General features: G+C 45.6%; 2 protein-coding genes across 2 annotated transcripts; both read left to right on the forward strand.

The window, feature by feature from the left end:
• Nucleotides 1-284: 284 nt before the first annotated feature.
• LOC124019391 (acetyl-coenzyme A transporter 1-like) lies at nucleotides 285-5,531 on the forward strand (the record flags this gene model as incomplete). Its single annotated transcript, XM_046334705.1, has 5 exons — nucleotides 285-331; nucleotides 1,224-1,408; nucleotides 1,609-1,726; nucleotides 5,011-5,226; nucleotides 5,364-5,531. Coding segments are annotated over 5 exons (734 nt in total), but the record flags the coding sequence as incomplete, so codon positions are not given.
• A 166-nt stretch (nucleotides 5,532-5,697) lies between these two features.
• On the forward strand, nucleotides 5,698-8,996 carry LOC124019392. The gene has a single exon (XM_046334707.1). It carries the CDS (start codon nucleotides 5,732-5,734, stop codon nucleotides 6,602-6,604), a length of 873 nt encoding a protein of 290 aa, XP_046190663.1. The 5' UTR covers nucleotides 5,698-5,731; the 3' UTR covers nucleotides 6,605-8,996.
• Nucleotides 8,997-12,802: the final 3,806 nt, after the last annotated feature.

A 12,802-nucleotide genomic window follows, 5' to 3' on the forward strand; every position in this document is an offset into this window, starting at 1 on the left:
TACTGCACCCCAGTCAGGTTAAACAGGTCCACGGACTGGGGTCACCTTCTGTAGCCTGCTGCTCACTGCTAAGGTACCCGACAGCTTACTGCAACCCAGTCAGGTTAAACAGGTCCACGGACTGGGGTCACCTTCTGTAGCCTGCTGCTCACTGCTAAGGTACCCGACAGCTTACTGCACCCCAGTCAGGTTGAACAGGTCCACGGACTGTGGTCACCTTCTGTAGCCTGCTGCTCACTGCTAAGGTACCCGACAGCTTACTGCAACCCAGTCAGGTTAAACAGGTCCACGGACTGGGGTCACCTTCTGTAGCCTGCTGCTCACTGCTAAGGTACCCGACAGCTTACTGCACCTGACTCACCTTCAACTGTCACCCAGTTAAAGGGACACTTCGGGATTTTGCCAATGAATTCCTTTATCTACTCCCTCAGTCTGATGACCTCGTGGATACCATTTTTATGTAGCATGCTAGCAGATACCATAGACTTCCAGTCAAAATTGCACTAACGATAGATAGCATTGGCTTTTGAAACTACCTCATAACTTTCTTCATACTGGACACAGAGATGGAATTCATTGCCAAGATCCCGAAGTATCCCTTTAAGAAAGCCAGACTGTCCCACCCTGTTCATCCTCTGCTGCTCACTGCTAAGGTTTAGCTACAACGTCCCTGCATGCTAGTGCTCTCTGTAACCCAGTCAGGTTAAACAGGTCCATGGACTAACGTCACCCTGTGTAGCCTGTCACTCACCTCCGAGGTGACTACATCTAGGTCCACCGACTGGGGTCACCCTGTGTAGCCTGTCACTCACCTCCGAGGTGACTACATCTAGGTCCACCGACTGGGGTCACCCTGTGTAGCCTGTCACTCACCTCCGAGGTGACTACATCTAGGTCCACCGACTGGGGTCACCCTGTGTAGCCTGTCACTCACCTCCGAGGTGACTACATCTAGGTCCACCGATTGGGGTCACCCTGTGTAGCCTGTCACTCACCTCCGAGGTGCCCACATTTTAACCAACCTGCCTGGACAACTAGCTTAACTCACCTGCTGTGTCTAACCCCACTGTAAAGGTACCTGTACCTGACTTAGCTGTCTCTGTCTCTCTGTCTGTCTGTCTGTCTGTCCGTCCGTCCGTCCGTCCGTCCGTCCGTCCGTCCGTCCGTCCGTCTGTCTCTGTCTCTGTCTGTCTGTCTCTGTCTCTCTCTCTCTCTCTCTCCAGATAGGTTTCTCTGCTGCAGATGCAGTGACCGGTCTGAAGCTGGTTGAGGCAGGTGTTCCTAAAGAGCAGCTGGCATTACTGGCAGTCCCCATGGTTCCACTGCAGATACTACTACCTCTCATCATCAGTAAATACACCGCGGGACCACGACCACTAGACGTTTTCTACAAGGCCTTTCCCTTCAGGTATTCTGTCTCTCTCTGTCTCTCTCTCTCTGTCTCTGTCTCTCTATGTCTCTCTCTGTCTCTCTCTCTCTGTCTCTGTCTCTCTATGTCTCTCAATGTCTCTCTCTGTCTCTGTCTCCCTCTCAATTCAATCTCTCTCTCAATTCAATTCTCTCTCTCTCTCTCTCTCTCTTCTCATACATGTGTGTTTTCCTGTGTAGGTTGTTGATAGGTCTGGGGTATGCTGTGTTGGTGTGGTGGACTCCCAGTTTAAAGCAGGAAGGGGGATTCCCTCTCTACTACTATACTATAGTCCTGTTCAGCTACGCACTGCATCAGGTAATACTGTTCACACTATATCCATCTCTGTTGTCTCTACTACACTATAGTACTGCATCAGGTACCACTATCTATCCATCTCTGTTGTCTCTCTACTACACTATAGCACTGCATCAGGTAATACTGTTCACACTATATCCATCTCTGTTGTCTCTACTACACTATAGTACTGCATCAGGTACCACTATCTATCCATCTCTGTTGTCTCTACTACACTATAGTACTGCATCAGGTACCACTATCTATCCATCTCTGTTGTCTCTACTACTACACTATAGTACTGCATCAGGTAATACTGTTCACACTATCTATCCATCTCTGTTGTCTCTACTACACTATAGTACTGCATCAGGTACCACTATCTATCCATCTCTGTTGTCTCTACTACACTATAGTACTGCATCAGGTACCACTATCTATCCATCTCTGTTGTCTCTCTACTACACTATAGTACTGCATCAGGTAATACTGTTCACACTATCTATCCATCTCTGTTGTCTCTACTACACTATAGTACTGCATCAGGTACCACTATCTATCCATCTCTGTTGTCTCTACTACACTATAGTACTGCATCAGGTACCACTATCTATCCATCTCTGTTGTCTCTCTACTACACTATAGTACTGCATCAGGTACCACTATCTATCCATCTCTGTTGTCTCTCTACTACACTATAGTACTGCATCAGGTAATACTGTTCACACTATCTATCCATCTCTGTTGTCTCTACTACACTATAGTACTGCATCAGGTACCACTATCTATCCATCTCTGTTGTCTCTACTACACTATAGTACTGCATCAGGTACCACTATCTATCCATCTCTGTTGTCTCTACTACACTATAGTACTGCATCAGGTACCACTATCTATCCATCTCTGTTGTCTCTCTACTACACTATAGTACTGCATCAGGTAATACTGTTCACACTATCTATCCATCTCTGTTGTCTCTACTACACTATAGTACTGCATCAGGTACCACTATCTATCCATCTCTGTTGTCTCTACTACACTATAGTACTGCATCAGGTACCACTATCTATCCATCTCTGTTGTCTCTACTACACTATAGTACTGCATCAGGTACCACTATCTATCCATCTCTGTTGTCTCTACTACACTATAGTACTGCATCAGGTAATACTGTTCACACTATCTATCCATCTCTGTTGTCTCTACTACACTATAGTACTGCATCAGGTACCACTATCTATCCATCTCTGTTGTCTCTACTACACTATAGTACTGCATCAGGTAATACTGTTCACACTATCTATCCATCTCTGTTGTCTCTACTACCATTTCTCTGCTCTCTCTCCCTCCCTCCCTTTCTCTGCTCTCTCTCTCCCCCTCCATTTCTCTGCTCTCTCTCCCTCCCTCCCTTTCTCTGCTCTCACTCTCCCCCTCCATTTCTCTGCTCTCTCCTTCCCTCCATTTCTCTGCTCTCTCTCTCCCCCTCCATTTCTCTGCTCTCACTCTCCCCCTCCATTTCTCTGCTCTCTCCCTCCCTCCATTTCTCTGCTCTCTCTCTCCCCCTCCATTTCTCTGCTCTCTCTCTCCCCTCCATTTCTCTGATCTCTCTCCCTCCCTCCATTTCTCTGCTCTCTCTCCCTCCCTCCCTTTCTCTGCTCTCTCTCCTTCCCTCCCTTTCTCTTCTCTCTCTCTCCCCCTCCATTTCTCTGCTCTCTCTCCCCCTCAATTTCTCTGCTCTCTCCCTCCCTCCATTTCTCTGCTCTCTCTCTCCCCCTCCATTTCTCTGCTCTCTCTCTCCCCTCCATTTCTCTGATCTCTCTCCCTCCCTCCCTTTCTCTGCTCTCTCTCCCTCCCTCCCTTTCTCTGCGCTCTCTCCCTCCCTCCATTTCTCTGCTTTCTCTCCCCCTCCCTCCCTTTCTCTGCTCTCACTCTCCCCCTCTATTTCTCTGCTCTCTCCCTCCCTCCATTTCTCTGCTCTCTCTCCCTCCCTCCCTTTCTCTGCTCTCTCTCCCTCCCTCTCTTTCTCTGCTCTCTCTCCTTCACTCCCTTTCTCTTCTCTCTCTCCCTCCCTCCATTTATCTGCTCTTTCTCTCCCTCCCTCCATTTCTCTGCTCTCTCTCCCCCTTCCTTTCTCTTCTCTCCCTCCCTCCCATTCCCTGCTCTCTCTCTCCCTCCCTCCATTTCTCTGATCTCTCTCCCTCCCTCCCATTCTCTGTTCTCTCTCTCCCTCCCTCCATTTCTCTGATCTCTCTCCCTCCCTCCCATTCTCTGTTCTCTCTCCCTCCCTCCATTTCTCTGCTCTCTCCCTCCCTCCCTTTCTCTGATCTCTCTCCCTCCCTCCCTTTCTCTGCTCTCTCCCTCCCTCCCTTTCTCTGATCTCTCTCCCTCCCTCCCTTTCTCTGCTCTCTCTCCCTCCCTCCCTTTCTCTGCTCTCTCCCTCCCATTCTCTGCTCTCTCCCTCCCATTCTCTGTTCTCTCTCCCTCCCTCCATTTCTCTGCTCTCTCCCTCCCTCCCTTTCTCTGATCTCTCTCCCTCCCTCCATTTCTCTGATCTCTCTCCCTCCCTCCCTTTCTCTGCTCTCTCCCTCCCATTCTCTGCTCTCTCCCTCCCATTCTCTGTTCTCTCTCCCTCCCTCCATTTCTCTGCTCTCTCCCTCCCTCCCTTTCTCTGATCTCTCTCCCTCCCTCCATTTCTCTGCTCTCTCTCCCCCTTCCTTTCTCTTCTCTCCCTCCCTCCCATTCCCTGCTCTCTCTCTCCCTCCCTCCATTTCTCTGATCTCTCTCCCTCCCTCCCATTCTCTGTTCTCTCTCTCCCTCCCTCCATTTCTCTGATCTCTCTCCCTCCCTCCCATTCTCTGTTCTCTCTCCCTCCCTCCATTTCTCTGCTCTCTCCCTCCCTCCCTTTCTCTGATCTCTCCCTCCCTCCCTTTCTCTGCTCTCTCCTCCCTCCCTTTCTCTGATCTCTCTCCCTCCCTCCCTTTCTCTGCTCTCTCCCTCCCTCCCTTTCTCTGCTCTCTCCCTCCCATTCTCTGCTCTCTCCCTCCCATTCTCTGTTCTCTCTCCCTCCCTCCATTTCTCTGCTCTCTCCCTCCCTCCCTTTCTCTGATCTCTCTCCCTCCCTCCATTTCTCTGATCTCTCTCCCTCCCTCCATTTCTCTGATCTCTCTCCCTCCCTCCCGTTCTCTGCTCCCTCCCTACCCCTGCCTTTCTCTCCTGCTCTTCAATGTGAAATAAGGCCACTATATAACCGCTTGATCCAGCTTGGGACACCACCCACTCCTACCTTTCCCCTCCTTTACTCACAGGTGGCGCTGTACAGCATGTATGTGGCCTGTATGGCTTTCCATGCTAAAGTGAGTGACCCAGTGATCGGTGGGACCTACATGACCCTGCTGAACACGGTCACCAACCTAGGGGGCAATTGGCCCTCCACCCTGGCATTGTGGATGGTCGACCCACTCACCTCTAAGGAGTGCCAGGGAGCCATCGGACAGAGCTGTGGCTCCTCAGAGGAGGCTGGGGTATGTGAGAGAGAGAATTACCTGACCATTATCTCATTTATAATGTCGTAGTTCATTGAATAGCTATGATGTGAATATTTGTGGAAACACTTGTGTTGAATGTGTCTCTTTCTGTCTCCCTCTCCTCCCCGCTACAGCTGTGTGTAAAGGAGGGCGGTGTGTGTGTGACGTCGTTGGATGGTTACTATGTGGAGTCGGTGGTGTGTGCGTTGATAGGACTAACGTGGTGGGTGTGGCTAGGGAAGAGGATGAGAAGGCTACAGGACCAGAGCCCTGCAGCTTGGAGGTGCAGGATCGGCCAATGACAACGTTCACCCAGCTCCTGACCTGCACAACCCCTTTCCTGACTCCAGCAAAAGGCCAATCGCCAGACAGCTACAGTCTGATATAAAAGCCTCCTCTCTTATCTTTTCCTCTCGCTCAGTTTCAGTTGGTCTATGTTGGTCTTTCTCTGTCCCTCACTGTCCCTCACTGTCCCTCTCAGTCCCTCTCTCACCCTTCTCTGATGACTCTTATCCGTCTCCATTCTTCCCAACCTTCTCTGATGACTCTTATCCGTCTCCATTCTTCCCAACCTTCTCTGATGACTCTTATCCGTCTCCATTCTTCCCAACCTTCTCTGATGACTCTTATCCGTCTCCATTCTTCCCAACCTTCTCTGATGACTCTTATCCGTCTCCATTCTTCCCAACCTTCTCTGATGACTCTTATCCGTCTCCATTCTTCCCAACCTTCTCTGATGACTCTTATCCGTCTCCATTCTTCCCAACCTTCTCTGATGACTCTTATCCGTCTCCATTCTTCCCAACCTTCTCTGATGACTCTTATCCGTCTCCATTCTTCCCAACCTTCTCTGATGACTCTTATCCGTCTCCATTCTTCCCAACCTTCTCTGATGACTCTTATCCGTCTCCATTCTTCCCAACCTTCTCTGATGACTCTTATCCGTCTCCATTCTTCCCAACCTTCTCTGATGACTCTTATCCGTCTCCATTCTTCCCAACCTTCTCTGATGACTCTTATCCGTCTCCATTCTTCCCAACCTTCTCTGATGACTCTTATCCGTCTCCATTCTTCCCAACCTTCTCTGATGACTCTTATCCGTCTCCATTCTTCCCAACCTTTTCTGATGACTCTTATCCGTCTCCATTCTTCCCAACCTTCTCTGATGACTCTTATCCGTCTCCATTCTTCCCAACCTTCTCTGATGACTCTTATCCGTCTCCATTCTTCCCAACCTTCTCTGATGACTCTTATCCGTCTCCATTCTTCCCAACCTTCTCTTTCTCTGCCCGGTGTGTGTACATTGTCCTTCGGCACTTATTTCTTTGAAATACCTGTAGCTGTGGTCTGGCTACCACATGACTATGGACCATAACAGTCAATAACAACAGTCCACTTCCTGCTTGTACCATCACATCTTCACCAGGACTTCTGCCGCTTCGACTACTTTATGTCCCATTGGAAAGAAAACAAAGAAGGAACTATTGTTCTTGCTAGGGAATATTTACAGTAGACATTTACTCTGGGAAATCGATGATCCTTCTTCTCGTACCACATTCTCGGTATCTTAAACTATTTCATTAGACTAGTCACTTGTCGTTATTTGTGCCTTTGCTAGGTTCTTCAGACTGTCATTATAAAGTTGGCTGATATTTGAAAAGACATGAATAATCAATGGTCATCAAAAAGCACACCCACATTAAATGTTGAGATGTCGGCCTGCTTGATTAACAGGTCGATTGTGTCTGCAGCATGGAGTCAGAAATGCCAACTGTATTGTTGATGGGAACCCATAGCCCCTTCGTCAGAAATGCCTACTGTATTGTTGATGGGAACCCATAGCCCCTTCGTCAGAAATGCCTACTGTATTGTTGATGCGAACCCATAGCCCCTTCGTCAGAAATGCCTACTGTATTGTTGATGGGAACCCATAGCCCCTTCGTCAGAAATGCCTACTGTATTGTTGATGGGAACCCATAGCCCCTTCGTCAGAAATGCCTACTGTATTGTTGATGCGAACCCATAGCCCCTTCGTCAGAAATGCCTACTGTATTGTTGATGGGAACCCATAGCCCCTTCGTCAGAAATGCCTACTGTATTGTTGATGGGAACCCATAGCCCCTTCGTCAGAAATGCCAACTGTATTGTTGATGGGAACCCATAGCCCCTTCGTCAGAAATGCCTACTGTATTGTTGATGGGAACCCATAGCCCCTTCGTCAGAAATGCCAACTGTATTGTTGATGGGAACCCATAGCCCCTTCGTCAGAAATGCCTAAACTATAACAGTACTGTTTTAATAGATGTCTGTCATTTTGGGGGATGACGACAGTATTTTCTCTAAACCAGCAATGAGAGGTCAGAGGTTGTGTGAAAGGGACCAGTCAGGTCTGGATCTGGGATCACTTATAATGGTTCTGTTTGGATTTGTGTGATAGAAATGATCATTTTTCTGTGTATTTGTTGAAATGAACAAGAGTTTTTTTTGTGTGTGGTGGGGGGGGGGTCTCTGCTGTGTTCCACATCAGGCTGCACAATTTTTTTTTATTTTTAAATTGATCCATGTGTGGAAACCTGATCATTCAGATTCTCTGTTTCTCTCTTCATTTCTGTCCCGAACCACAGGTCCAAATTCAGACGTGGCTCAGTTTCTAAATGTGAAAGTCAGGGTTGGGGGTAAAATGAGATGATCCTAGATCAGGTGTTTCTCCTTTGTGGGGGACAACAACAACAAACTGCACACTGAGTTTCCTCACGGATGTAAAGCCTTCATACTGTAAGTGAGTTTCCACACGGATGTAAAGCCTTCATACTGTAAGTGAGTTTCAACATGGATGTAAAGCCTTCATACTGTAAGTGAGTTTCCACACGGATGTAAAGCCTTCATACTGTGAGTGAGTTTCCACACGGATGTATAGCCTTCATACTGTAAGTGAGTTTCCACACGGATGTAAAGCCTTCATACTGTAAGTGAGTTTCAACATGGATGTAAAGCCTTCATACTGTAAGTGAGTTTCCACACGGATGTAAAGCCTTCATACTGTGAGTGAGTTTCCACACGGATGTAAAGCCTTCATACTGTAAGTGAGTTTCCACACGGATGTAAAGCCTTCATACTGTGAGTGAGTTTCCACACGGATGTAAAGCCTTCATACTGTAAGTGAGTTTCCACACGGATGTAAAGCCTTCATACTGTGAGTGAGTTTCCACACGGATGTAAAGCCTTCATACTGTAAGTGAGTTTCCACACGGATGTAAAGCCTTCATACTGTGAGACGTTTGTTATCCTTGAACATATAGTTTTTAAATTTTCTGTTTATTTTACAAGTTGTGATGCTGCTGTTTGTACATGGTCTTATGCCTGTCTGTGCCAGTACTATTTACAGTTATTTTAATATCACCTATACAACTATACAAGACCAGCATTCGCTTACATAAGGAAATGTATGTATACAGTCAGGTCCACAAATATAAAAAAGTGCTGTAATTCCTACGCTCTTATTTGGATGTAGATTCCTTCAAATTACAGCTAAAAGTCTGCATTTTCAGCTCATATTAATTATTTAATTTAAACCCCAATATGCTGTGGGTAGACAGCTAAAAGTCTGCATTTTCAGCTCATATTAATTATTTAATTTAAACCCCAATATGCTGTGGGTAGACAGCTAAAATAATAATCACTTGGTTAATGTTCAAATATTTATGGACCTTGACTGCAGCTATGATTGGTTTGATTTCCTAAATATTTAAATTAATATTAACTTCTTATTTTTTTATGTCTGTTTGGCTTAATTTCAGTTTGTACATTATTTTCCAAGATTACTGCAAGAGAGGGTTTTTAAAAAGATTGTTCAGCTATTGACTTTCACATGGAATACAAATCATTAGTGATGGGTTGCTGCAAACAAGTATTTGATACCCAACACACAAGAAAAGCTGGTTTTAAACAACCTGCTTTGGTGTTGGAGTTGTCCTTACCCTCTCTGAGGCCAGTGTTCACGTGACCCCCTTTAAGTTGAAAAGATCGGACCTTACAGGGTGACCGTACCAGAGTTTGGGGTTCAATTCCATTGAAATTCCAGTCAGTTTGCGATTACACTAAAATTGCAATCCATTTCTCTTCAATAGTTCAACGAGGAACATTTGGAATTGACATTTGCTTTACTTTCTAGTTCTGAGGAACTTTTGTACCAACATTTCCCAAGATATATTGGGAAATGTTTAAAATATTTAATGCGTCTTAGAAATGCACACAGTGGTTTCAAATGTTTTTTTGTCGGGATTACTCTAACAACATACTGTACTTTGTGACGCCGTGAGAATGTTTGTACACATCTCACACCTCATTGATGTTATTGCATCATATTTTCTATACACAATATATATAACATTCGATTTAGCAGCAATAGGACTAGATAATGAAACATGAATGAAAACGCCACACCAGACGGTACTGTAGGGTTTTTTGGTCCACGCTACCTACTGTACTTAGTGGGCGGGGCGACTGTTGTAGTCTTTTAGACATGTCAACAACATGTCGGAGTCCAGAAGTGAGGCAGAGACAGACGAGAAAGGAGAAACACCGTCTAAAAATATAATTTCAGTAATTTCTCAGTTCGCTGACGATAATTTAACCATTGTCCGGGTAAGAACCAAATGGGATACAAATGGCAGATGCAAGCATTGAAGGGGATAAGACGGTTCATTCAAATGAGACCGCAGATTAGATGTTAAAATGGAATAAAGACCCAACGTTAGCTAACACATCTTTGGCTAACATCTATCTGTTTTCTCTTCTAGAACATCAGTACTGGACTAGCAATTGCCGGGGTAATAGTAATATCAAGGTGTATTAAATTGGTAAGTAGTGAAGCCTCAAACTGTAAGTCAGTCAAATCTTTTAATTTGTTGTATGTTGCGTTTATTTTTGTTCAGTATAGTTAACCAAGTAATTGACTGACTTAGCTAATTCTTATGTTTTTTGTTGCATTTCAGGTAGAGTGGCATTGCTGATAGGCTAGCGATTCACACAGAACTTCAGAGTAGGAGTACTGATTTTAGGATCCATTTTACTTTCACAATTACATTGACAAGGGGGAGTTTATCGTAGATCACTCCCTATTCTGAGACGCTTTGTGAATATGGGCCCTGGAAGAAAGCTGTTGCCCAATACTTTGCACAGCATTCACTTAAGAGTAGGCAACCCTGACCCTGGAGTGCCGCAGTTATTGCAGGATTTTGTTCCAACTAGGCCCTAAACCAGGTGTGCGTTCAGTTCGCTTTAACGTTTTCTACATTGCACAACGGTTTGTGCTGAACAACACTTTCCAAAACGTTCTTAAACAGTCTGAGATATGTTTGCTCTGTTCGGTGTGTGTGCCGAGGTGTGGCTTGACGCAAGGAGTGACGTATTTAAAGGGCTATGGAGCATTTTGAACCCACAACCCAACCCTTCCTCGTTTTTCAACTGGTCGTTCTGTACAGTACTGCTATCATGTTTTTATGTACCGAATGCAGCCCTGACCAACTGAGATAATTGATCAGTTCAGTAATTGCATAAATTCAATACACCTCATCTTCCAGGTTGGTTAAATTAAAAACATGAAGTGCCAGGATTGCCTTCCCCGATTTGTCAATGCTTATGAACTGAATTCAGTGTGTGAATTTCCATATCAATGACACTTAACAAAAGGGTTGCATTGTTAAACATGTAGAGTAAATGTTAACATGGCTTTGGTGACTTACAGGTGCATAATGCATTTGTCATCAGGCCACTGCATGCGGTGACGTACTTGGATAGTTACACTGACTGAAAGAATACTGCGGCCTTCAGTGGTACAGCAACTCTCTCTCAGCCATTCTAGCAACATGTATTGTATGTAGCCAGTCATTCATACAAACTGTTAGGATGCAATCACGGACTTCTATTCACTTTGTCTACTTGTCCCGTTCAATCCTGTCTGGGATATACAGTTGAAGTCGGAAGTTTACATACACCTTAGGACATTTCTCAAAAAAGTACGATCATTGTCCCCATGTGCAGTTGCAAACCGTAGTCTGCATTTTTATGGTGGTTTTTGAGCAGTGGCTTATTCCATGCTGAGCGGCCTTTCAGGTGATGTCAATATTGACTCATTTGGTTGTGGATAAAGATACTTTTGTACCTGTTTCCTCCAGCATCTTCACAAGATCCTTTGCTGTTGTTCTGGGATTGATTTGCACTTTTCGCAACAAAGTACGTTCATCTCTAGGAGACAGAACCAGACTTGTGGAGGTCTACAATTTTGGCTGATTTCTTTAGATTTTTCCATGATGTCAAGCAAAGAGGCACTGAGTTTGAATGTAGGCCTTGAAATACATCCACAGGTACACCACCAATTGACTCAAGCTAATTGACATCATTTATCAGAAGCTTCTAAAGTCATGACATTTTCAGAAATTTTCCAAGCTGATTAAAAGCACAGGCAACGTAGTGTATGTAAACTCTGACCCACTGGAATTGTGATACATAAGTTAAATAATCTGTTTGTAAGCAATTTTTGGAAAAATTACGTGTCATTCACAAAGTAGATGTCCTAACCAACTTGCCAAAACTATATAGTTTGTTAACAAGAAATTTGTGGAGTGGTTGAAAACGAGTTTTAATGACTCCAACCCAAGTGTATGTAAACTGACTTCAACTGTATGTGGCAGAGTCTATAGGAAATCACAGACTACAAAAAGAAAAGCAGTTACGTCACGGACACCCACGTCACGCTTCCAGACAAACCAAACACCCACTTTGAGGATAATACAGTACCGGCCCGCTAACAAGGACTGCCCCCCTTCTCTGCGTGGGCCGATGTGAGTAAAACATTTAAACGTGTTAACCCTCGCAAGGCTGCTGTCCTAGACGGCATCCTAGCCGTGTCCTCCAGAGCATGCGCAGACCTGCTGTCCCCACATGCTTCAAGATGGCCACCATTGTTCCTGTACCCAAGAAGGCAAAGATAACTGAACTAAATTACTACCGCCCCATAACACTCACTTCTGTCATGAAGTGCTTTGGAGACTTAGTCAAGGATCATATCACCTCTACCTTACTGGCCACACTAGACCCACTTCAGTTTGCATACCCCCCAACAGGTCCACAGACGATGCAATCGCCATCACACTTCACACTGCCCTATCCCATCTGGACAAGAGGAATACCTATGTAAGAATTAATTGACTTCAGCGCAGCATTCAACACCATAGTTCCCTCCAAGCTCATCATCTAGCTGAAGGCCCTGGGTCTCAACCCCGCACTGTGTAATTGGGTCCTGGACTTTGACGGGCCGCCCCCAGGTGTTGAAGGTAGGAAAACAACATCTCCACTTCATTGACCCTAACACTGGAGCCCACAAGAGTGCGTGCTCAGACCCTCCTGTGCTGCCTGTTCACCCACCACGCGTGACCATGCACGCCCAACTTAACCACAGTTTGCAGACGACACAACAGTAGTGTATGTCGTCTGTCATAAGGTGAATGCACCAATTTGTAAGTCGCTCTGGATAAGAGCGTCTGCTAAATGACTTAAATGTAATGTAAATGTA

The sequence above is a fragment of the Oncorhynchus gorbuscha genome, unplaced genomic scaffold (genome assembly GCF_021184085.1).
Source record: "Oncorhynchus gorbuscha isolate QuinsamMale2020 ecotype Even-year unplaced genomic scaffold, OgorEven_v1.0 Un_scaffold_8997, whole genome shotgun sequence".
NCBI classification, from domain to species: domain Eukaryota; kingdom Metazoa; phylum Chordata; class Actinopteri; order Salmoniformes; family Salmonidae; genus Oncorhynchus; species Oncorhynchus gorbuscha.

Excerpts from the sequence above, each read along its gene's own strand:
- LOC124019392 (XM_046334707.1), top strand. The coding sequence starts at position 5,732 with ATGACTCTTATCCGTCTCCATTCTTCCCAACCTTCTCTGATGACTCTT.